This window comes from Prosopis cineraria, unplaced genomic scaffold (genome assembly GCF_029017545.1).
Source record: "Prosopis cineraria cultivar Desert tree isolate PC_DT_omini unplaced genomic scaffold, ASM2901754v1 PC9, whole genome shotgun sequence".
NCBI lineage: Eukaryota > Viridiplantae > Streptophyta > Magnoliopsida > Fabales > Fabaceae > Prosopis > Prosopis cineraria.
In genome coordinates this window covers 27,607,057-27,632,017 of record NW_026555340.1, presented here as the reverse complement: position 1 = coordinate 27,632,017, position 24,961 = coordinate 27,607,057, and the positions used below count along the sequence as shown (strand labels likewise).

The following is a 24,961-nucleotide window of genomic DNA, read 5'->3' as shown; positions in this document are numbered from 1 at the left end:
TTAATATGTCTATTCGTGCGGTTTTTTGGTGACCTTTATTAAAAAAAAAATAAAGCTAACCGCATTAAGTGATGCAAGTGGGACCCAAAGTTTGCTAAGTGTCATTTGAGGTGTTTTTTTTTTGGCACACGTGGCATGCTTTTAAAAAGAAAAAATAACATGTGGCAAGTGGGCACCACCTCATCATGAACCAACCAATAAAAACATCCCAACTCAAATATAAAGGGTCCCACAAGTTCTTGAGTCCTTTTTCCTCATGTTCGTCGAAATTCTGGTCCTTTCTTCAAAGCTTCAAAGGGCGGTGTTCATCTCCTTCTCTCTCCGTGCCTCACCATCTCCGTCTCTTTGCAGTCCTAACATTCGTTGAAAGATCAAGGGGCAAGTGCATGTTAATGGAGAACCCGGTGACTTGAACGAACACAAAAACAGCGATGACAGGGCATCAATCTATGCGACATGACGAAAACTTGAAAGCTAGGCTTCAATCATAGCAGGATGATGACAACAGACGAAGGCTAGGCTTCAATCTGAGGTGGGTTTTGTGAAGTTTTTGGGATTTAGATACACAGCGAAGTTGTTGTCTTTATCGAACAGAGGGGGGCAAAGGAGCAAAACTCGTAGAGGTGCGTGGATTTTTTGGATTTGTTCTGGCTTTCTGGCTTTTCTATTTTTGCCGAATGCTTTCTTGATTTTTGCTAATTTCTGGCTTTTCAATTTTTGCATTGGATGTACGTTTTGCTTTCGATTTCTGGGTTTGAACATGGACAGTTTGATTCTAATTTTTTGGGTTGCCAGCTTTGATTTCATCTCAACCTTATTTTTAATGCTCAAACATTTGAGTTATCCTCTTGGGTCTTTGATTATGGTTTACCTAAGATATTTTTCTCCAATAACGAAATAATCGCGTTAAAAATATCTTAAAAACTTTCCTTATGTGTATTATTAGAGACATTCAAACAGAACAAAATTGCTTTTTGATTCATCAATTTTAGCTGTTTGGTGTTTGGTGCCTTTCTTTCATTTTCTAGGCGACCAAATAGGAATGATTATAGGAAGTTTTTTCATGATCATTGTCACAGCCTAAGTTTTTTTAGGAATGATTATGGTTTCATTTTCTTTCATTTTCGTGAGTGAAGAGGAAAAACAAGAAATTCTTTGGTTGTACCATTGCCACGAGCTAAGCTTCCTGCGAATTTGGTCAGAGGAAGAAGACTATCTTCTAAGTCTCTTAGAGGATTTCACTGCTCAAATAAACATGCTGCTGGAGGAGGATGGAAGAGAGAGATGAGTTGGCGAGAGAGAAGATGAGGAAGCAAAGTGTACTCATGGGCTTGGGGTGAGGTAGAATATCTGGTGACACATGGGATGACAAATGTCAATTTTTAATAAACAAAATTGATTTAACAATCAGACTTAACTGAATGTAACGATAGGACATTGGATGATTTTGTTTCAAAAGTTAAAAAAGTTAATTGGACAAAAAAAAATTTAGAACACTAAGTGTTCTTAAAGATATAATTTAGAGATAAAAATGAACTTTAATCTATTGATATTTAAATTAATCTTGTGTAAAAAATATTTTAATAATCAACATCCGTACATTGTTAGATAAAAGTAAGTCCCAAATTTCCTTATTTTTCTTTATTTGATTACCTGTGAAAATAAGAGAAAATACATAAATTAGATACTTGTAAAATTAAGAGAGACTAAAAAATAAATGACTTGTGAAAATTGACTCATTCGTGTTTAACTATATAGAGAGGGAGAGCAAGTAATTAACTCAAACGTTAAATTAATTAATTTGAGAGCTGGTTTTTATTTTAATAAAAATTTAAGGGATTAACGTAATAATAAAAAACATAAAAAATTATATTGATAAAAAATTAAGTTTAATAAAAAAATTAAACTAATAATTAAAACAAATCAAGTATCAAAAGTTTTATTATCGTTTTATTTTTCTGGCAACACTTTTGTCTGATTTGTTCCACCTTTTAACTTGTTTTTTCAAAAACATTTTGGATGCATTCGAGTTAACAGATTGCATTTAAAATTAAAGGGGGAAAAAAAAAAAACCTTTATGACAAAGTGTTAATTGAACGTTCATTTGCCTCCAAAATCGCCGTGATCGGGAACCTGCCAAGCCTCGATATTGAAAAGCCGGTGATTGGGTTCGTACTAGATGCTTCTAAACTCTCTCTCTCTCTCTCTCAGGCAACTGATGCTTCTAAATTCTATTGTGCCAGCTATCCAAGAACTAAGTCTGATTACTTTAAAATTTGACGCTGATTCTGTGAACTGTAACCAATGCATTACTCGGTTGGCCCAAAAAAAAAAAAAAACTAATGCATTACTTGTAACGTTTGTATGCTCCGTTGATTAAAAATGTACTAAACATTTTCACAAGTTAGATATGATTGGCCTTGGGTAATGAAATATTTTTTTGTTAGAATATTTTCAAAAAGTCATATTCTTATGAATTGAAAAGTTATGTTCTTATAAATTAATTTATTTTTTTTATAAAATGTTATGTAAAGAGTTACAGTCAACAAACTCATATCTCGTTAAATTTTAAAGACATCTTTAGAGGGTTGTAAAACAAAAAGGTGTTACTTGATGAAAGAAAATGTATTTCAAAAAAACTATATATATTAAAATGATATTTTGTTATGGAAAGTTAATATAATTAACTCTTGATTAATATTAGTCATGTAACTTTGTAAACTGAGGAACCAGTATAGAAATGTTCATGAACCAACATTAGTTATAATTTTTAAGAAAATCTTCATTACTTAAAAGGTATCACTTCAATATTTATAAGTATTTCTCACCTTCACTCATTTCTGACATGCAAAAGACATCCATTGATTGAAATTCATTGTTTCTATTTTTTGAGTGCACTAGAGATAAAATCAAATTATTACTTTATAAAAATCATTATTGTTTTGACTTAAGTCTTGATAATGTAGACCATATTCAAAGGTCTTTATTGTATGTTGAAAGAAATTTATCATCAACTCAACTTACACCTAAAGATTGAAATAGGTGGAAGCAAATTAAGTCAAAAAGAAAATATTGCGTATGCCTTAAAGACGACATCCACTACTTTCTTCTTCATCTCTAATTTGTTTGTTTTTTAGAGAGCTATCCCCACTAACAACCTTTAAGCTTAATCTTATAGGCTTCTTTGAAGGAGTTAACTACAAACTTTGTGATGTTGGAAAAATTTTAAGACACTTATTTCAAGAGTTGTGATAATTGATCCAGTGTTTTGTAAAAATTCCTTGGTCAATTACAAAGGAAACAAATAAGCAACAGTTTGCCTCTATTTAGTTAGGGTTGTAGATTCATGAAGTTTATTCATGATTTAGTTTCAAGCAATTAATTTTGCTTTTAAATATTTGGTTGTTTGGCTTTTGTCAATATAATATTTAAATTATGGTTAGAAAGTCATAAGTGGCATGATGGATTTTGAATTATAAGTATTCACTAGATAGTTATCATGGAATATTCTAACGTCAATTAGATAAGTTGATAATTATAATGTTGGGTTTTACTTTTAATTAGAACAATTGATGGAAAATATATTGTGGAATAAATGCATGGATTGATATTTGAATTGTTTCAAATGAAATTGTGCATCTGGATGAAACTGTAATTGTCTATTCAATCATAGACAAACTTCCTCCTTCATGAAAAGACTTTTAAAAGAGTCTTAAACATTGAAAGGAAGATATCTCTCTCTAGCTATTGGAGAATCATCTTCTTATACAAGAGGAATATGGGAAAAGCAAGACGGTATGTAAAAGACACCAATATTCATGAGATGGTACGTGTGGTGGAGGAAGGGTAGTGTATAAAACCTCAAAGAATAGAGGCAAGGATAGAGACAAGAGCCATGTATTTATTTTCAATGGTAAACTTAATGTTATAAAATATGATATGATTTGCTTGTATGTAGATGACATGTTAATTTTTTGGTACTGATATTTATGAAATTGAGAGAACAAATATTTTTTTTGTTTAAAAACTTTAACATGAAATATATGGGAGAACTATATGTCATACTAGAAATCAAGATTATTAGGGATAACAATTCTCAGTCTTTCCCAATCTCATTGCATTGAGAAAATATCAAAGAAATTTGATTGTTTTGATTATTGTTCTATTTCTACTCCATTTGATTCTAGTATGAAATTAGTATTAAATAAGGTTGTCCAGTGAGACAACTAGATTATTCAAAAGTAATTAGATACTTGATATGCCATGACATGTACTAGACCAAACATGCATATGTTATAAGAAGGCTAAGTAAATACACAAGTAATCTAAATAAGAACCACTGGCATGAAGTGGATAGAGTACTAAGCTACCTGAAAGGGATAATTAACTATAGTTTGACCTATAGTGGTAATCCTTTAATTTTGTTATGATATTTAGATGATAATTGGATAAGTTACTTAAAGGATCATGTTTCCATAAGTGGATGGGCATACACGTTAAGTAAGGGTGTTGTTTCTTAAGGACCTAACAAACAGACATGCATTGTATACTCCATTACAGACTCTGAGTAGCAAAGAAGCAAAATGGCTTAAAAACTTGTTACTTGAAATTCTTATATGGCCTAAGCCAATGGCACCACTCTCAATTTATTGTGATAATCAATCTACTCTTTCAAGGGCTTATAACTAAGTCTATAATAGAAAGCCACAACATATTGGATTAAGGCATTATTATCTAAAAGATTTGATTATCAATGGTATGATCTTCATACGTTATATAAGATCAAAATTAAATCTTGTAAATCCTTTAACTAAAGGATTGACAACAAATATGATGTTGAAAACATCAAATGGGATGAGATTGAAGCCTTATAAACCTTGATCATTAATAGTGGAAAGCCAACTTGTACTTGATTGTCATCAAGTCTTAAGTTCAATGGTGAAAGCGTGCTATTAGTGTTACATCATGAAATTTTACTCCTTATTTAATCGTAATCAAGGATAATTAAGTAAATTCGAGCATGTATTGGGTGCATGGATGGTTAGAGAGAATTAATGAATTTAATAGACTTTGTATACAGCTGTTGGATCAAATTCGGAGTGAAATTTGGGCCATTGGAGCCCAAAAAGGGAGAAGGAAAAACCAAAGTCACCTCTCTGTACCATTCATTACAGTATATGGCATGAAATGAGGACATCTCTCTCCATACCATCCTTTATAGTGCGTGTTATGTGTGCTAAGGTGCATGGTCATTTTTCAAAATAAGTAGAAGCCTTATTAATTAGAAAAAATAAAAGAAGAAGGAGCTAGAAAATGAATAGCACGCATAAGATCTGTTAGGGTTAGGATTTTTGAAGGTTTTGGAGTAATTTGGAACTAACAATCATTAAGGGTGAGTTTTCTAAGCTTCTCCCTCCCTCCCTTCCTCTTTCATTTTCTCAAGTTTTGAGTTAGGGTTTATAAAAGAAAGTTGATTTTCAAACTTATAAGCTATAGGCCTAAATTCATTGACTTAAATAGAGTTAATATAAGTTGTTTAAGCTATCCAAACATAAGATTTGAGGTTTTGCATGATTTTTGGTTGTTAACTCTATTAATATCCAAAAATGAGTATTACACGTAGGAGCTAGAAGTTGTTAGGGGCTATGTATGGTGAATAAATGGTTTAATAAAGTTAGTTTAGGCTAAATTTAGCTAATAAACCTAATGGTTTTGATTGAACCCAGGAGTTAGGAATGTTGAGTGTGTAAAGTGTTGAAATAGAGAGTTAATATTGTGTTAATGATAAAGTTAATGGTTGAAGGTACGATTAATTCTAGATTAATCATTTATGTCACCACTCAAGCTTGGGGGAAATCTTTAAAAGTATATGTATTGAGGTGTAAACCTTTGACCTCTCAAAAATTTGAGACAATTGGAGGAAATTTAATTTATACTTTAACTTGTTTAATTGATTGTAAATATTTGTAAATTGTTTTGAAAATGAATATGTTTTTAAATATGTGCAAAATGTATATGTGGCATGAAATTGATGATTTACATGAATTTTTGGTAAAAGTGAACTTGATTGGATAAGAATGTGATTAATGCTTTTGAGTATAATAAGAGTTATGAATTGTGAAATTGCTTGCCATGAATGTGAGGCTTGAGTAATTACATGTAAGAATATGATTATTGAGAAATGTGCATGATATGAGTTAAGCATGTGTTGCATTGCATAATCATATAATGCTAGAGTTCTCTCAAGGAGAGGAGTGGAGATTTTAAATTCACGTGGCACATCCACCATTCAAAGCTTGATGGCTTGTCCTTTTATTTATTATCCCACTTATCTATGAAGAATTCTCTCATAATATATCGAAGGACTTAAACTTAATTAGTTTTCACTTGTTCAATGAGGAGACCAACTTAAGGGCACGATACCTTATAACATGTAATTTAGGAGAAATCGTGGTCAAAGAGTAAGCGTAATAGCTTTAATTGAGCAGCTTCTCACAATTGGAGAACTTTAGCAGTCTATTCACACAGACAAGGGTAAAGAGAGGACCAGTAGGAGCCACGGTCCCCTTAACTGTTTAACTTTTTTTTTTAGTAAAATATAAGGGTTATATATTTTCAGGCCCTCTAAATAGGTATATTATAGATTCCTTGAGACGCTATATGAAATTTTCATTTTAATTCTATAGTAGTCTTTTATACATATATAGTCTAGCTATTTTAATAGCTTAAATATATAGTTGTCATAAGATCTACTTATTTTTAACAAGATAATACTGTACTTGCTCTTAAAGTATTGATATCATTTGATTTTGTTTTTATTTTATATTTTATAAAAAAATTATGAGAATTATTAATAACAAACTTTATCAAACTCTACAACAAAAATCTCAAGATATATTAAATGCTATATACTTAATATCCACCATAAAATTACTTATCTAAAAGTTAATAGGTTATAGTTAAGACATGTTCTTCTAGAAAAAAAATTACATTTTTTTTGTAACAATCAAGCTATTGAAATTTATTATATATGTGTATATATATATATATATATTGTAATAACCAAGCTATTGAAAAAAAAATGAATAGTTTTTATTGTGATATACTTACTTCTTTCGTTTAAAAATATAAGGTATTTTTTAAAAAGTTAGATGTTAAAAAATATAAGGTATTTTTAATTCTTTTAATGTGTAATTATTGCCTTTTTTTTTAAAAAATGTCTCTATTGATAATGACTTTATATTTATTATATGGTATTTAATAGGGATAAATATCAAAGATAAGGTTAGTTTGAAAATAAGTAACCACTTTATTGGGAATGAGATTTGATTAACAATGACTTACACTTTTTAATGGAGAGAGTATATCTTATCGACATAAAGAATTTGTAACAATTGAGCATCATTACCATGTTGATATATTTATTCACTACAATTACTAATTGAAAGAATTAAATAATAAATTTAACAAGCAAGTAATCGAGTTTTTTAGATTGAACAGTCTTTAAATTCTAAAGATATATTTAAATCATTCAATATTCATGTAGAAGATGAAATCTTTGCTAATTTAGTGATAGTTTATATTAATAAGGAAATTACTAAACATTTTATTATAAACATGATAATTAATTATTTTTATGCCATAAAATCAATGAGCAAATTTTAAAATATGAATGTATATATTTAGTTTTGCTATCTATTTGTAAAATTAAATATAAATATATATGTTGAAATTTTTATGTTATATCAGTGATATATATATATATATATATTATATTTATTTAATTTTTTTTAGATTATCATATATGTTTTGTCATCTTGACCCATCCTGGTAATTTTTTTTAGCTTCACCCCTGAACACGGACAACTCGTTGGTTAAATAGCCAACATTTTCAGTCGAAGATATCAAAAGGATATAATGATCATATGATCATACAAAGTATTTTCATGGTCATGTGGTTGTTAATATTATGGCATTATGCATATTATAATTGTGGTTACATGGTTGTTATTGTTATGGCTTTACATATTATGGCATCTTAAACACATGGTTGGTAGTTGTGACTTATGCATTTTTTCGGTTTCAAGTAACATGTTTGTTAGTATTGTGACCATGATTGATAATTTTAATTTGTGATAAGTTGATGTTTGATATATGCCACTTGCATCTCATAATTGATTGACTAGTTTTTGTATAAGCTAGATTAAACTTGATTATTAAGTGATTGTATTCATCCCTTTATATTCAATATTTATAAGTACTAGCTTGAATCAAGATCAAGGGAAAGCACTGGAGCTTGGGAATATTAATTCATAATTTTAGGCTTCTATTATTTTGATTTATTATGTGTATTTATATTGATATTGCCAGCTAAGGGTTCATTTTGAATATACTTGTACTATATTACACGCATTCTTTGGGTTGTTTTATTTTGAGCCCTAGAGTTATTATGTTATGATTAAATTAATTTATTATAGTCAAAATACTAATGCAAGTTTGAATTTAACTATATGCATGATTGTAAATAGTCTTATTGATATATGATGTGCAATTGATCTCCCTTTTTATTTTTGAAATTAAAGGGTTGAGGGTTGAAAATATAATAAATATGTATTGGTGATGTTATGGTTTATTGCACAGGTTACTTTGAGTCTATTAAGCGTGGTCTAGGTGTGTTTTTGGGCTTTTGACACTTAGTTGCTATCTTGGACATCCTTGTTATGGTTAAATGTGTGCAAAATGTGGAAATGCAAATAGATATTCAAATTCTAATTAAGATATAATTTGAAAATGAAACATAGTGCCATTAGCACGAGCTTTGAAAGATCTTTTTATAAATACCTAAATCATCTTAACTGAAAGTTAGATAGAGAAATGAGGCACATCGAACATTCACTCTGATTGCTATCAACTATTGTCATTTTATGCAATGCGCCATGGCGCATAACATAAAGTGGGGGGCTGCAGAGGGTGAGTAGCATGCTGTGCGCTTCCTATTTTGTGTTGAGTTGCTATTTTGTCTCAATTTCACATGTTTTGAATATAAACTGATATCACATGCTTTTCTATTCACTTATACTCTAATTTAAGCTTATTGAAGTTATGTTTGAAGTGTTTTTTTTTTTAAATTAGGATCCTACCTTTATTACTTTTGACTTTAATGAATTTTCAAATGAGAGTATAACATTCATCTTGATATTACCAACATTTCACCATTGAATCTATATTAAATTAATTAGGAGCCATTAAAGTCCAAGGCTTACTTTAATCATTAAAGGGTTAAATGTATAGTTAAAAACTTTGAAAGCTATAAGGATCCTAAAAAACTTGCAAATCAATGGTTTAGACTTTAGACTCAAATTGATACATTTTTAAAACAATGAAAGTGTGAATTAACATTAAAAAAAACCATATAAGTAAACAAGGCATAAAAGTCATTTTGACTTAAAATAACACATGTCGCGGATATGGTACAGAGAAGTCATTTTGCACTATATGCCATGCGTTGTAACATGATAGCTTACCAAAGCAAATTTCCAATGTGCACCATTTTTGTATACGATGTTTGATTTGAGTGATTCAAATGCCTACATGTAACTTATTTTATAGTCTAATTAATGACATAAATTTTATTTCAATTTGATACTTCAATCATATTTATCACAGACACATATCTCAGGGGCTAAGATACACAACATATCACTTCATACAAGTGCAACAAAAAATATATATGCATTCATACCAAGCAACTTATAAATACATATATACAAATTCATTACACAATTTATAGTGACAGGGCCATACGACAATAGTTTCACTACTCTTGACTCGAATCTTTCCCTTAGCTCCTATCTATATTTGAACATGTAAAATAGTAATTAAGGGGTGAGACAACATCCCTATAACCAATATAATTTACAATTGTCTATTAACAAGCATAACAATAAATAAATATGTAAAATGAGACAACAAAACATAAGTTTTGATGCAAAATCATAATATAATATGTACGATCATAATATCTATTTGAACCTTAGCATCAACCTTCAATTGAGTCCATAAATTATAATAATGGATCAAACCTGAAATAAGTAAATTCGAGCTCACCTTTTTTGATAGAACTGCCCAGCCAAAGGCATTCTATCCCATTTTCAAACTACGAACACCACTTATTACACATGTAATTAGGGTGTTTACTCTAACACCACACCCTTTCGGGTATTAAGGAATGCATAATCATATTATGACTACTCGAATGTTTTATGGTAACAGTCCATAAATATTCACTCCACTGGATATTCATGATGCCAGCTCAACCATGTAGGTTTCAAAATTACTCTACCTAAGATGAACTCCTACCCTCACTATCATGATTATACTTTAACACACAATGTAATTAACATACTTTGTCATATTCACATTTTTTTATCATTAGCTTTAATTACAAATACAATTTATTAAACACACACACACACAATTTTTTCAAAAGTCATTTTCTTTTCTCCACTTTATAAGTTCTAAATTACACAACATGTAATATCATATTTAATTTGGCAAATAACTTGTAAACAATTAAACAAGCTAATAAACAGTATGAATTATCCAATTACCTTAACCTTTTAGATATAAGGGTTACCTGTGGTATTTATAGCTCTTCGCATTTTTAACTACTCAATAAATACTTGAGCCATGTCAATTACAAGATTAAACACTACATATCAATTTCTTAATTTAACATAAGTATTTAATAACACAAATAGACTAACTTTTATCATTAGACAATTCTAAGCCCTACTTAACATTTACAAGCTTCATACTACTTCCACTAACCCAGGTAACATCAATATAATGTTTTCACAACTTAAAACCTTTTATTTGAGGCTATAATTCAACCAAAGCCCTAAAACACAATCAATAACTATCAAGCTAGATGCAAACCTTTAATTTAACTTCCAGCACACCTATAACGGTCATTGGGTCAAATAAAACCCTCATTTATCTCATAATTCAAGCTTTTCATATCTCAAACTAAGAGAAAACAAAGTAGGTAAGGAGAGAAAAGAGGTATAAGGCTTACTAAAAAGATAATAAGTTAAAATTAGCTCCCAGGTGCATAAGGTTCCTTACCTTAGCACAACTCTCTTCTTCTTCACCTTTATTATGTTTCTTTCCTTTTTTCCTTTTAATTTCACAAACTGACCAACTCCTTTAAAGTCAAATTTCTTATCTATGGGCCATAACGCATTGTGCCATGCCACAATGTATGGCACAGCAAGACACTTCTCACTTTAGCTCACTCTTGAACTTTAATCTACTCTACTCTCTACTTTAGCCTGATCTTAAAGCTAAACCATAATCAAAATGAATCAACTATCCAAAATATGGTTAACTTAATTAATGCATTAATTTTACTAAATTACCCTTTAATTAGCATCCCAGTTTAAAACTTAAGATGTTACAAGAAGGTAATCCATTTGGGTTATTCTCATGATTACTATAGAGGTTTAGTTAAGTGTTGGTTTAGTAAGGGTAACCTTATATTTAGAATAATTACAAGTACTTAACTCATACGTCCCAATGTTGAAAAGTACCTAGTGATTGTGAGATTAAAACAGTAAAGGTTGAGATTCAACTCTTAATAGACATGTAAGCATATACTTGTTGGAATACTGATCATAGTAAGTGGTATTGCTTTTAAGAGTCTAAGGACTTGATTTTAAAGACCCTCATGAAAAGGATAAGGACACAAGGCCAAGCAAGAGTGTCAACTTAAGTGGTATAAAATTGTCCAAGATCTTATACGTAAGTCATGTATACCTGTTCACAAGGGATAATTGGTTTAAAGCTTTGTCAACTATATTATTTCGGATGGGTAAAACCATGTCTTGCTAAATAAAGGGTCAAGTCTTTTAGACACCTTTACCTAAGTAAAGGTTTACTTTATATCCACCATAACAATCCTATAAAACATGATAGCGCTGTCTCCTGTGTGTTATGATTTCATGAAGCACTTGCATAGTAACTTGTAAAAACTTCCCATTATTATTGATCATTGCCTTATGTTGCCAAGAAATTTTCCATCCATATGTCAAGGCCTCTTTTTGAGCTTCATCCTCACATATCACAAACCAACAATGAATAAGAGATTTATAGACCTTCCCGTATATCTTATAGCTTCAAAGTGTGATGGAGAAAGATTGAGAAAAACTTCTTATTCTTGCCAATGAGGACATTGGATAAGGGATATTACTACCATGAGCAACTCTATTATTGACATCTAATATGAATGAGATGATAATAAATAGAGTTTGGTTAGCCTCTACCCGTTATGAATTTTTAATATTTGTTTAAGCTAACTATTACTTAAGCTGCACGGAGAATGGGGAAGAAATATTCTTAGTTTTAATGGCTAGTATACTAGTAAAACCAAACTGCTCTTGCCTAACTACATTTAAGGAACAAATTATCTATAGTTTCATCTTCATCATCAAAAAAAGGGCACAAAAATGTTCTTGATATGTGAGGACATCTCTGACTGGGATCGCAAGATTCATAACCTTCTACTTCTCGACAAAATTCGATATGGTAAGTTGATCTTTCAAAGAACGTTCCATATATAAGGAGGTTCTATCTCATCCTTAATATTTCTTACTAGTTGATATCCTTACTTGACTATATAGGTTCCTGCTGCATTATGCAACCAAATGATGGAATCTTCCTTAAAAAAATAGAAAAATTCATCTAGAGTATTTTATTACAGGTTTATCAGGAATAAAGGCAAGTAAAGGTATCCACATTCCATCTTTCTCTGTTGCACTTAATTAGATCCAACACTGTCTGTATACCAGGCTATAGAGAAGACAATATAGGCTACCATAAATAATAGTTAAGAAGTATATTAGTACCATAGCCAATTTTCTAAGCAAGGTAAGCTTCAATTAGGTACCAAGATGTTAAGATCCCCTTACATATCCAAGACATCCCATTACCATAACAAAATACCTCTTCATCTTGATTAATATAGGTTCTCTTCTTAAGAGCTAAAGAAATTATGTTATTGCCAATTGAATTCACTAAACACCAAAGATTATGAGCTAAGAGAGCATCGTTGAAAGGTTTAAAGAGTCTGATACTGAGACCCTTGTGTCTTTTTGGAGTGCATAAGTCCTTTCATTTACGAAGGTGACATCTATTCTTTCTATACTTTAACCCTTAGAAAAAATTGATGCATATACTATCTAATTTCTTACACCATATAGATGGCAAATGAATACAAGATAGTTGGTATATTAGAGAGGAATGTTCAATATATATGAGAAGAGTAAGTCTAGCTATATGTGATAATGATTGACTATTCCAACTCTGAACTTTTTTCCTGACTATCTCCAAAAGATCCTGATAAATGGGTGTTTTTGATTTCCTTGCATTAATATAAATTCCCAGGTACTTGCCTAAACACTATTTGTATAGATGTTGGTGTATTCTAATTGAAGATAAGCTCCAACTTAGAGGAATTAATGGCTAAACCATGTAGATTTTTATAAATTCTAAGTGCATTTTTAACTGTGTCACAATTGCTTTGGCCAGCATTGTAGAAAAAATGGTATTATCTGCATACATAAGGTGAGAGATTGCTTCACAACCTCTACCTAAAGTAATAGCCTCCCATCTACTTTCTAATTAAAAGTCTTCAATAATTGTTGACAAAACATTAGCCCCAAAGGAACTTGATGGCTAGCCATTAATGGATATCTTGTAGGAAACTGTAGAAATACATTGTATCATCATTTGAATCTAAGATATAGAAAAACCCACCCTTGTTAACACCAAATGTACAAATTTCCAATAAATGATGTCATGTGCCTTCGTAAAATCAATTTTAAAAATCATCTATGCAGATTTCCCTCTTCTAATGTTATATATTTTATGAAGAGCTTGTGAGGTGACCAAAATATTATATGTAATAAGTCGACCTCTGATGAAAGCATTATGGTCTTGAGCTATATATTGATGCAAAACTTCCTTCAACTGATTACACAAGATCTTAGAGATGATCTTATAAGAATAATATTACTCCTCATTTAATTCATTCATTAGAATTATGTTCTTTAAAAATATTTCTAAGGATTGTTGGCCTTTTAAAGCTAATTAATAATCCCATGATTATAATTTCAAGCATTTGAATATAGTAATGCTCAAAGGTGCATATTTGACCTAACACCATAGATGCTCTATGTGACATTCTTCTCTTAATCTTTGATGACGAAGTTAATCAACCTTACACTTATTAAAATATGTTAGTTTTAATTTTAAAATTGTAGAGAACTATGTAAATTTTTAATTTTACTCTTCCTTACTGTCAATAATCGATAATTATAATAAATTATTGTTTAATAATTCAAACTATGATAAATAAACAAGGGCAAAATTAAAAAGTAAAACCAATTTCTCTAACTTTATCTTGCATGAAAGACTAAAAAAAACTTTCTAAATTTTACCTAAATTCCTTCCAAACCATAATATAGAATATTTTCTAAATGCTTTGCTTGATATAAAATATAGAACATTGAGCAGTTTTTATATATTTTTTCTAATTATACTCTACTTTATCATGCTCTTCTCACATAGTAATTAATAAGAGTATTTTGTGTAAGTCAAATATTATATTTTTCTATTAAACATGTTAGAAAAATGCAAAAAAAAATTAAAAATTAAAATTTTAATTAATTTTTTAAAATTTGTAAATTAATTATCAATTACTCACGTGAACCATTGAGGTAGTAAATATCATGGCTGCCATGTATTTTCAATTTTATCATTCCTCCAATTTTTTTTTTTCACTTTTCCCTCCTTCATTCAAACCCTTATGTTGTAGCCAAGCCTAATGTTAAGTCCCCATTGGAGAAATTTGGAAAAAATCTTGAGTATGTAAACGGATATACTATATGTTGAAGCTATTATGTCCCCCATCAAAAGGACTCAAAAAGAATTTCAAGCACTGTTTTGAAAATCGAACCGGATCGGACGGTCGAATTGTCAATCGGTCTGGTTTTCGATCTGATTCAAAGGAAAAAATCATTTTAAGAATTGAGCCGGTTTGAGCCATTTCAAACCAGCAGTCGGATCGGGAAACGGATCCCGTTTTCAAAAATCGGGTTGTTCAAATTTTTTTATCAAATTTTTTTAAAAAAATGACTAATTTTTTTAATAATTTGATATTATATTGTATCATATGGCTTGTTAAGTTATGATAAACTTAAAATATTTGATATTTTTTTTAAGTTAGATAGCAATTTCATATGTATTTCTTATATTTAAATTATTATATATATATATATATATATAATTTTTTTAATTTAATTATTACGTCACCGGTTGGACCAGGTTGAACCATGCAAACCATGAACCACTGACTTTTCCGATTCAATTTTCGGTCTAATTTTGAAAACATTGATTTCAAGTATACAACAGAGCATATTATACAATTTAGCATGGTATTGAAAACCGGACCGGACCGGCCGGGTCAACCAGGAAACCAGTGACCCGATCCCTTATCCGGTTTGGGTTTACCCTTAACCCGGTAAGGGAGTGAACCGGTGTAACCCGGTCAACCCGAGTTCAACCTGGTGGGTTGACCGTATTATTATTTTTTCAAACTTTTACTCTCAAAATGACGTTGTTTTTTATTTTTTTTATTTTTAATTTTTCAGAGCTCTGAGTTTGGAAATAAGATAACAAAAAGAAGTGAAATTGAAGTCAAAAAATGAAAAATTAGAGGCAAAACATGTTAAGTTTAAAAATATAATATTTTATTATTGTTAAATTTTTGAGTGGTTAGATTTAGTTGAATATTTTTATAATTAATATTTTTTTATTTAAATTATAAGTTTGTCACATGTTAAACTCTTGATTCAACCTCGACTGAATCACTAATCTGTGACTCAGTATCATAACTGATTTAATGATTGATCCAATTATACGTACCTTGCAATTTAGTAAGCTGGCTTCTTGAGAGACAAGAGTAATGCCGATCACGCCAAGCTTGCCTTCACATCTATTGCGCCCAAACCCTCTCCATCTCCTGAAAGGGAATATAGGAACTCATGATCAAGATAACAAAAACAGACAGTGACACTGAAAGCCAAATCCAACCAGATTGAGTTCAATTTACTCGATTAGACTTGGTATTTAGTTTTCAATCTGCGCCTCCTGTGCCAGTCGGATATGGCACCGGCAATGGTGGCAAACGTTGCAGCCAGAAGCAGCCTCCGGCGTCTCACATTAGGAGCGGGTAAATCCTCGCGTATCCTGCAAAATCGTGTCCATTGTTTCTCAACGGTTTCCAGTTCTATCAACCCCTTTCATCCAAAATTATCCCAGCAATCTCAGTACAGGAAAGAGGTTTCACTTGCCAATCTCTTCCAAAGGTACGGGTTCCCACCATCGCAGATTCAAGGTTTTCTTGCAAAGAATCGTTTCCTCTTGAATTCCAAATTACAGGAGTTAGAGAAGTGTTTGGCTACTCTATTATCTTTCAGGATTCCGCAAAACTCTCTCATTTCTTTGATACGCGATTGTCCTGGGCTATTGGAACACCAGTTTCTCAAGAAATGGGAAGCATGTTTCTCACAGCTGCACGTTTTGACTCCTTCCCCCGTTATGATCAGAAATTTCTTGCGATACTCTAGGAGGTATCAGCTAGATCCTGGTGAACTTTCAAAAAGCATTGAGATCTTGCGGGGTTTAGGCTTTACTCATGTTGCTGTTGCTCGGGTCTTCGAGGACTTCCCTACTGTGGTCGTGATGAATAAGGGAGAAATTCTTTCTGTAATTGAATTCCTTATGGAAATTGGGGTTCCCAGGGATAAGATTGATCGAGTAATAAGTTTGCATCCTAGAGTTTTGGGACTTGGGATCGAAGACCGGCTGAAGCCGTTGCTCCGTGAGTTGAGCGATTTGGGATTTTGTGATGATGAGATTATAAAAGAGATAATTAGGGAGCCCAAGATTCTGGGAATGGAACTAGGGGAATTTTCGCGATGTTTTCAATTGCTCAAGACGTTGAAATGTCGAGAGCCGATCAAAGAGAGGATTTTCCAAGAGGGTACTCTGAGAGCTGGTTTTGAAGTAAAATTGAGATTAGATTGCTTGTGCAGTCACGGGTTAATTCGTAGAGATGCTTTCAAGGTCTTGTGGAAAGAACCGAGGTTGATTACATATGACTTAGAGAACATTGAAAAGAAGATTGACTTTTTAGTGCACAGGATGGAATATAGTGTTGATTGTTTACCTGATGTTCCAGAATATTTGGGTGTAAATTTCGAAAAGCAGATTGTTCCTCGATACAGTGTGATGGAGTATTTGAAAGCAAAAGGTGCAATTGACTTTGAGGTGAGATTGAAGGATTTGATTAAGCCAAGTAGACTTAGATTTTACAATCTATATGTCAAACCCTTCCCAGAATGTGAAAAACTGTATGGAAGATATTCAGGAAATGTTGAAGTTAAAAGCAAGCATCCAACCGGACTCTGGAAAATCTTTAAACCGCGAAAGTACCCTGAAACCAACGAAGATGTCAAAAACATAAAGTCCTTTATGGATGGAGTAGTGTAGTGGATGGCGCTATTGAACTTGATACTCTCTTCCCCTCATGCAGTTAATTGATTGCTTTTGCTTGGGGAAGACTTGTTTGTTCCTCAAGCTGCTGCTGCTCGTACTGTTCAAAGTTGATGGACTTGCCTTGCTTGAGAGCGTTGTTGAGCCATTGGCTCCACTCCATTTCGCTGATGGGAAAACACTATGCTTTGAACATCTGCTCATTCAAGGAAGTTAAACAAGATGTTATCTTCCAGCCTTGGTGAGGCAGTTGAGATGCCTGCAAAAAGACATCATGAGAGGAAGCTGAAGAATTGACAGATAACACTCAGGTGGGTTTGAAAGAGCCCTTGCCCCCTTGTTGCTTCCTCTGCCTGCTCTGTGTTCGTGAGTTCTGCACACCGATCAAATTATACCGTTTTTGTTTTTGTCTTGCCTCATTTGCAGAAAAAACTTGTAAGAGGCTCATATTTCGGTGAAGTTCCTTTTTTCTTTGGTATTCTGTCGGGGAACGTGTGAAGATATAATAGATGAGAACAGTAACCACAGGAGCCAGTTTCCAATCTGATCTTCTCAAATTGTTCTTTTGGATGCACGATTGACAAGCTGACACATTTTGTATTGCTATTTCGCAACTAAAATTCTTTGATTAGTTCCTCATTATCAATATAAATAATAAAATACATACAAGTTAAGCCATGTATGATGTAATTATGTACCATGTTTCCAGGCAATGCCTGGAACGCGCAGGCGGAGTAAGATTTTATTTTGATCCATCGTGGTTAGTGTACTCGAGTTCAGTCTCTCTTAAAATATTTTGTATTTATCCTCTTAAGTCACGTGCCTGATATACGATGCCAAAGTTCAATTAATTTTGGAAGACAGGAATAACCTCCACAGTAAAGTCCGGCCGTTCGGCACAACTGACCCTCAGAGTTTCGGATATACACTGATTAACTTTTTTGTTTCGTTGTCTCCTAAAAAAAATATTATCGAACAAGAACCTTGCGAGTATGCTATCTACTAGGATTTATTTTGTCCTTGGCCATGACAAAAAAAAAAAAAATTGATAGGGTTTCTGATATAAAACCGTGTAACTTTAAATTCCGAAGGGTGATAACCAATTGATACCGTCGCTAGATAAAAGCGCATCAAAGGGGAAAAGAGTGTGCCAGTTGGATGTTGGAAGCCTGCAGAGGCGGGCTATGGTTTTCAATCTTCATGGCAGACAATGTTCCATTCAACTAAAATGGTAGAATAAGAATCCTAGCAAACAGGATTTTATCTTCTTCATAAAACACAGCACAAAACGCTTGCCGAAAAATTAGTGGTCTAGGATCTGCCTTTGCTAGCCTTCATAACAGTATCCACGATTAGGTCCTAGACTTGACATTCTATGACTTGTAAAAGAGAAGTTGGGTATATGAAAGTTCAGGCACATGTAATTCTAGAAGAGTTGCTACATGGAAAAGTATGGTGTGCCGGCCACCTAAGCGGATTGGATAGTATATCAGGAAGCGATGGCAATGTATCATACAGAATCAGCTAAGTGACTAAATTTCAGCTTTTGCTGTCTGTAGTTGTCTTCTGACTAATGCAGTATAAACACCATTCTTGCTGAGAAGTTCATCATGGGTGCCACTTTCAACCATTTGACCATCAGAAATAACTGCTACAATATTTGCACTTTTAACAGTAGATAGCCTATGGGCAATAACTAGAACTGTTCTTCCCTTCATTAGAGAATCCATGGCATCCTACAACATCGACATAAATTGTAATTTGTTAGCTCATTGTTCATTGTCTGCAGCAAAGGGAAGAGAAACAAAAAGAAGTCTATATATATCATGAAATTATTATTTTACTTGTACTAGGTATTCGCTTTCAGCATCCAGGGCACTAGTGGCTTCGTCCAGGAGAAGAATTTTTGGGTCCATAAGCAGGGCTCTAGCAATAGCTATTCTCTGCTTTTGTCCTCCTGAAAGCCGTACCCCACGTTCTCCAACATGTGTCTGGTATTTATCTGGGAACTTTGATATAAATTCATGTGCATTGGCCATTTTCTGCATATAAATCCATATTCAATGAGGGAACAAGGTTTCGGAGAATAGGTTCTATTTGGTGAAAGATCCTCTTACAGCTGCATTTTCTATTTCAACAGGATTAACTTTGCCATCAAGTCCATATGCTATGTTCTCCTCTATGGAACAATTGAAAAGGATAGGTTCCTGACTCACTATACTGATCTGCAAATAATAAGGCAATCTCCATTAAGCTCATCAGCATCACAAATAGATATTAGGAACTGGACCATTTTTAGCATGAGCTTCTTAAATCTAATTTGCTGTGCCTTCTGAAATGTTATGAAATGAATATAAATGCATGATACTACATCAACAATAATTTAAGTTGGTAAAGGTCTGTCAACAGTATATAAATATCTTATATTCATGAATACGCTCTGAAATGTAACAATCTGCTAAGTCAATGTAAATATGCACAAACTATAAGGAAAATGTAGACATGTCTCCTATGAGGGAACAATACATTGCCTACTTACCAATTGATGGTCCCTGTTTGGTGGTAATTAAAATAAACACATTCTCTAGTAATTAACTTTCAGCTCAAGGCCATTTGAAGAGGTAGAGAGAGATCAAGAAGGACACTTATAGAAGTCATCAATCGAAATCTCTCAGTCAATGACTTATCAATAGAATTTGTTTTAGAGTACAATAATGTCAAGCAATTCATGTAGTTAATCTCATTTAATGGGATAAAGCTCCTATTATTGTTGTAACTTTCAGCTAAAAAAAAAAATCGTAAGATACCTTTTTGTGTAGATGCTCATGTGATATTTCTACCAGAGGAACCCCATTCAACAATATCTTTCCCTTGGTTGGGTCATAAAATCTTTCAATCAAGTTTGCTATAGTAGTCTGCAGTAAACAATAAATAAATCCACGGGCTTAATTTTTTCCCCAGTCAACTTCATCATAAAATCTTTCTTTTTCATGCTTCAATCCACAGCATTTTAGTGCACAAGGTTCACGGTTCATAAACAGTATGTTACTTGACCTTGTGCAATCGTGCTATGAATTAAAACAAACAACGTACACAAGGAGCGGATAGAGAGAGGGAGGACTGAAGAAATGATATGAGCAGTACCTTTCCACCACCACTAGGACCAACAAGAGCAACCTTTGAGCCAGGCTGCAGTTTCAATGTAATTCCCTATAGATGACATAATGCAGTACAATTTGTTATTTAATTTACCATTCAAGTTGGATAACGTATACAACACCAGAACACAAAACTACAGAAGATGGTACCTTGAGTATTGTATGACTTGGACGTGATGGATAGGCAAACCAAACATCATCTAGTTCCACTTCACCATCTCGATCACTACAGTAATAGACATTTCAGTCTCATTTCTCAGTGCCGAATTATGCGTTTTGGAAGAAGCCTTTTCCTTAACATGGTACAAATTCCAGCTAAAGTAGAGAATGTTCAATATCTGAACATGATTCTTAAGTTCACATAAATAAATACAGAGAGAGCAAAAGAGATGTGCACGAATCCTGTATTCTCACCCAACACCGTGCCATGGCTGTCTGTTTATTTAATAAAGTTCCACTTACTCCAACACGGTCATAAAGGAGGCCACCAGAAATGTTGAAAGTTGCAAATCAGCTCACATAATGAGCAATATAATACCTTTCAAACGGTAAGGGCAGCTTTGGATGTAGTTATAGGTTGGTGGAAAGTATGACTATATCGTCATCAATCCCAACTAAAATCTTAGTAAATCCAAAATGAAAGCTCATTGGTTTTGGCATTCTAAAACCAGGTGTATTTGAGGAAAGCAAAAGAGGTTGAGGAGAGGGGGAACTCTCTGAAAGCGGAAAAGACAAAATTCAATAAATATCCAGGTAACTGACCCCAGAGGACACTCATTTCCTGACTTAGGCATGGAAGAGACTCGATCCAGAAGTTGAAACACCCGTCTGCTAGCTCCTGCAGCCTTCATTGCTACTGTATACAATGATGACAGACCAGATAAAGCAGATCCCACTACACAATTGAGACAGTTAAATATAATTTGTGTCAGTTCAAACACAGCAGATTCAGAAACCACTGGAAATAAATCAATGCACTTATAACTAGCACACTGATCAACTAATGATTATAACATCTGTAGATTATAAAACTTTCACTTTGATAATCTGTAGTCATATCTTTCACGTGTAGGTAGTAAAATATATATTAGAACTCACCTGTGAGACTATAAAGAATGAAAGATGTAAGATCACCCGCGGACATTGAACCCGTGATTGTCAAATTAGCTCCATATATAACAACTACAATAACTGACAGAGTAGATGCTGCATTGAGGCCTCCAGAAAAAAGTCCAATCACTTTCTGTATCACCAAGGCCCAAGCAGCAAAATGGTTAACATCTGGAGATTGGAAAGACTAATAGTACATACAAGCACACAGATCAAAGTAAAAAAAATGGGCAACTCACAGCCTGTTTAAGCCCAAGCTCAAGTGTTTCATCAACCTTCTCAGAATACCGTGCTATTTCATGTTCTTCTTGCGCAAAAGATCTCACTGTTCTTATGGCACCAAAGGATTCCTAATAAACAATCATACACAAAATCAGTTTTAAAGTCTTTAAGATACTTGGCTTTAACTTTTTGTAAAGATTACAATTTTTAATAGAACAGACATGCCTCTGCAATTGAGGAAGCTACTGCAGCTGCAGCTTGAGTTTTGTGAGAAAGTTCACGCAAGAACCGGCCAAACTTACGAACAGCAACAGAAATAGCAGGCACAACAGCCAAAGCCAATACTAAGATGATTTTACCAAAAGAAAAATTAGGATGAATGTAGAGAAAATATATCACAGCATGCCTTCGTGTGTTATTTAACGAGTGTCAATTTTAGGGCACTTACAAGTTAACTTCCATGATGTTGCAAACATGAAGGAGAGACCGATAAAGGCAGTTGATAAGTTTCTCAAGGCCTCAGAGAGATTGGTAGTTGCCGCGTTCTTTATTATCTGTGTATCTTCGGATAGCCTGCTAAGAAGTTCTCCAGTTCTGGTAACATCATAGAAGGCTATCTCCTGAAAATTCATGATGCAGAATAAACAACATTATCTTCTAAGGTACCACGAAAAAAAAGAAGAAGAAGACAAAATTATCATCTTCTGAGGAAAGGGAAACACAAGCTCTAAAGTTTAATGTTCTACTCTTCAATTGACCATAAATAACATAAACAAGGAGAAGCAACTAAGATTCATCAATGAGAATATTGGTTTACCTGGTGTATGAGGTGACTAAACAATCTTTTTCTCAACCGCGCAACAACCCTTTCACTGGCAGAAGAGAAAAGCCATGCTCGCAGTGCAGTGCAAACTGAACTGAAAATTTGAGAAAATTTAAGGAATCACTTGGATTATCAGAAAATAAATACGATGGATCAGAAACCATAGATACATCCAGGTCCAGAAAATCAAACACCAGATCAACCAGAAAGTACTCAAGCAAGGCTCATACCCAACAACAACAATTAGAAAGATAGATAGTATGGTGTTCTTGACAGCAGCCAGAGCTTTAGCTTTCTCTTCAGGAGTTGAAATATCTCCTGAAACAATGTCAATTATCTTCCCACCAAATTTTGGCTGCAGCAGGAATAAAACAATTCCGTATTCGTTAGAAAGTTGGTTTAACGTGGTATCTAAAGATCTAGGCAGCAAATATACATATACATACATACATATATATATAAAAGAACTTTGATTTTTGAAGAGGGGGATGACGCATTGGAAATGATACATACGATTAAGATACTTGAAGTGGATGCAACCAACAGAGCCACTGTCGCAAGTACCAACCTCCCAGCATCAGGCTTTGCCTGTAATTAATTAATAAAAAATTGTAAAAATAAAATAGCAAGAAATTTTTATGATAACAACATATTGCCACCAGACAAAAGAAACTCCAGCTAAAAAAGATGCCAACTTACAAGTGAAAGCACTCGACAGAATCCCACATTTGCAGCCTGATATTTTTAAGCATAAAATTGGCAATTATAGTAAGAGATATTATGAGAGAGAGATTTCAACAAAGTATGAACAATGATTACCGGTAGTGCATCACCCTGTTCAAGGTCTGTCAACTGATCAGCTGAGGCATTATCTCTCTTCCTTCCTTCCTGCAGATAGGGAAAATATAGGTTTATGAGAATAAACGCAGTTTTCAAAGTCTGTCTAAAACACTTGTTAGTCTTCGGCCATGAATAATAATGCCAGCCATAAAATAAAAGTAACATAAAAATCACAACTGCCGGTGTGTAAGCCATTAATCCAATAAGTCAGCCATTAAACATCTTGTGCTTCGGTGTCAGTATTATTTCCGTAACGGATATAACCTTCTTGTGCTTGTTCAAACAGCAAGTTTCCATGGACTGGGGGGAAATGGTTTCGATAGAACGCAAGAAGGCAAATTCAAAATAAAGCTGAAAACCAAAGACTAATGTTCTTAAAGTCCTGAGTCGGACAATGAGACACAAACAGAGAAGCATGTATTATGACACCGAGCTCCTTCGCTTGAAAATACAGTTGCATTTCCAGGATCAAAACAAAGGACTTAAAACCACAACAAGACAGCGATGATCATAGAAATAAAACTTCCACAAAATTGTTACCTATTACAGATTAAAAAAAAAATCAATAACCACGCAAGCCCCACAAGCCATGAAACCAGAAAGAGGCAAGAGAAATGTACTTTTTTACTCGCGAATCAATATCTGGGCATTGTTGAACCCAGATACTCAATTTGAGGAATAACGAAAACATGAGAGAAAAGAAGCATCCCTGACTTACTCCGTTTTCCAAGAGAGGAGCCCTTTCACTTCTGGACTCCCGCATCCTCGACTCAGCCAGCAAAACAACAATCGCTGTAATACTTAGACTAGATTGTATTATGTGTACACATGCGTCAGTCGCATAATATACACGAAATTATTATCGATCGAACTTTTCAGTTTGAGCAGGAGTAGAAGAGGCCAGATATGAAGTTTGAGCCAGAACTACGAGTGATCGTGATTGAATGTTTTGATTTACGAAGGAGACAAACGTGGTAGAGTCGTGAACTCAGACCTCTCAGACCCAATAAGCCTCAGTGCAGAAGAGGTACCCAAAAAGTCAATAAAGGGATCGCTGGCTTCGGTTCGTCCAATTGCCAAGAAAATAAGATAAAGCATTGGAACGTGTACTGAATACTTAAAATTGCGGGGGACTAACATGAAAACGGAACAAGTTTTGTCGACGTTAATTTTCAAATATAAAAATGTGACC

General features: G+C 33.1%; 2 protein-coding genes across 4 annotated transcripts; one reads left to right on the top strand and one right to left on the bottom strand.

Moving 5' to 3' along the window:
• The first annotated feature begins 255 nt into the window (after positions 1 to 255).
• On the top strand, positions 256 to 18,369 carry LOC129319850 (transcription termination factor MTERF15, mitochondrial). 3 transcript variants are annotated; one of them, XR_008595528.1, is made up of 3 exons: positions 256 to 623; positions 15,997 to 17,927; positions 18,043 to 18,369. XR_008595528.1 is itself a non-coding variant. In XM_054964931.1 (3 exons), exons 2-3 carry the CDS (start codon positions 16,225 to 16,227, stop codon positions 17,611 to 17,613), a joined length of 1,278 nt encoding a protein of 425 aa, XP_054820906.1. In that variant the 5' UTR covers positions 256 to 623; positions 15,997 to 16,224; the 3' UTR covers positions 17,614 to 18,369. The 3 variants fall into 3 exon arrangements, 2 of the variants coding, with proteins under 2 accessions (XP_054820906.1, XP_054820905.1); XM_054964931.1 differs by having other exon boundaries at positions 15,997 to 16,427; positions 16,539 to 18,369; XM_054964930.1 differs by having other exon boundaries at positions 15,997 to 18,369.
• Positions 18,370 to 18,801: 432 nt separating this feature from the next.
• On the bottom strand, positions 18,802 to 24,850 carry LOC129319849 (ABC transporter B family member 25-like). The gene is made up of 17 exons (XM_054964929.1): positions 24,488 to 24,850; positions 23,749 to 23,817; positions 23,629 to 23,664; positions 23,443 to 23,517; positions 23,160 to 23,284; positions 22,924 to 23,023; positions 22,555 to 22,726; positions 22,332 to 22,450; positions 22,124 to 22,234; positions 21,873 to 22,017; positions 21,537 to 21,669; positions 20,925 to 21,000; positions 20,761 to 20,826; positions 20,424 to 20,531; positions 19,734 to 19,841; positions 19,461 to 19,658; positions 18,802 to 19,352 (listed from the first exon to the last, which is right to left on the bottom strand). The coding sequence occupies exons 1-17, from the start codon at positions 24,530 to 24,532 to the stop codon at positions 19,149 to 19,151; spliced, it is 1,890 nt and encodes a 629-aa protein (XP_054820904.1). The 5' UTR covers positions 24,533 to 24,850; the 3' UTR covers positions 18,802 to 19,148.
• Positions 24,851 to 24,961: the final 111 nt, after the last annotated feature.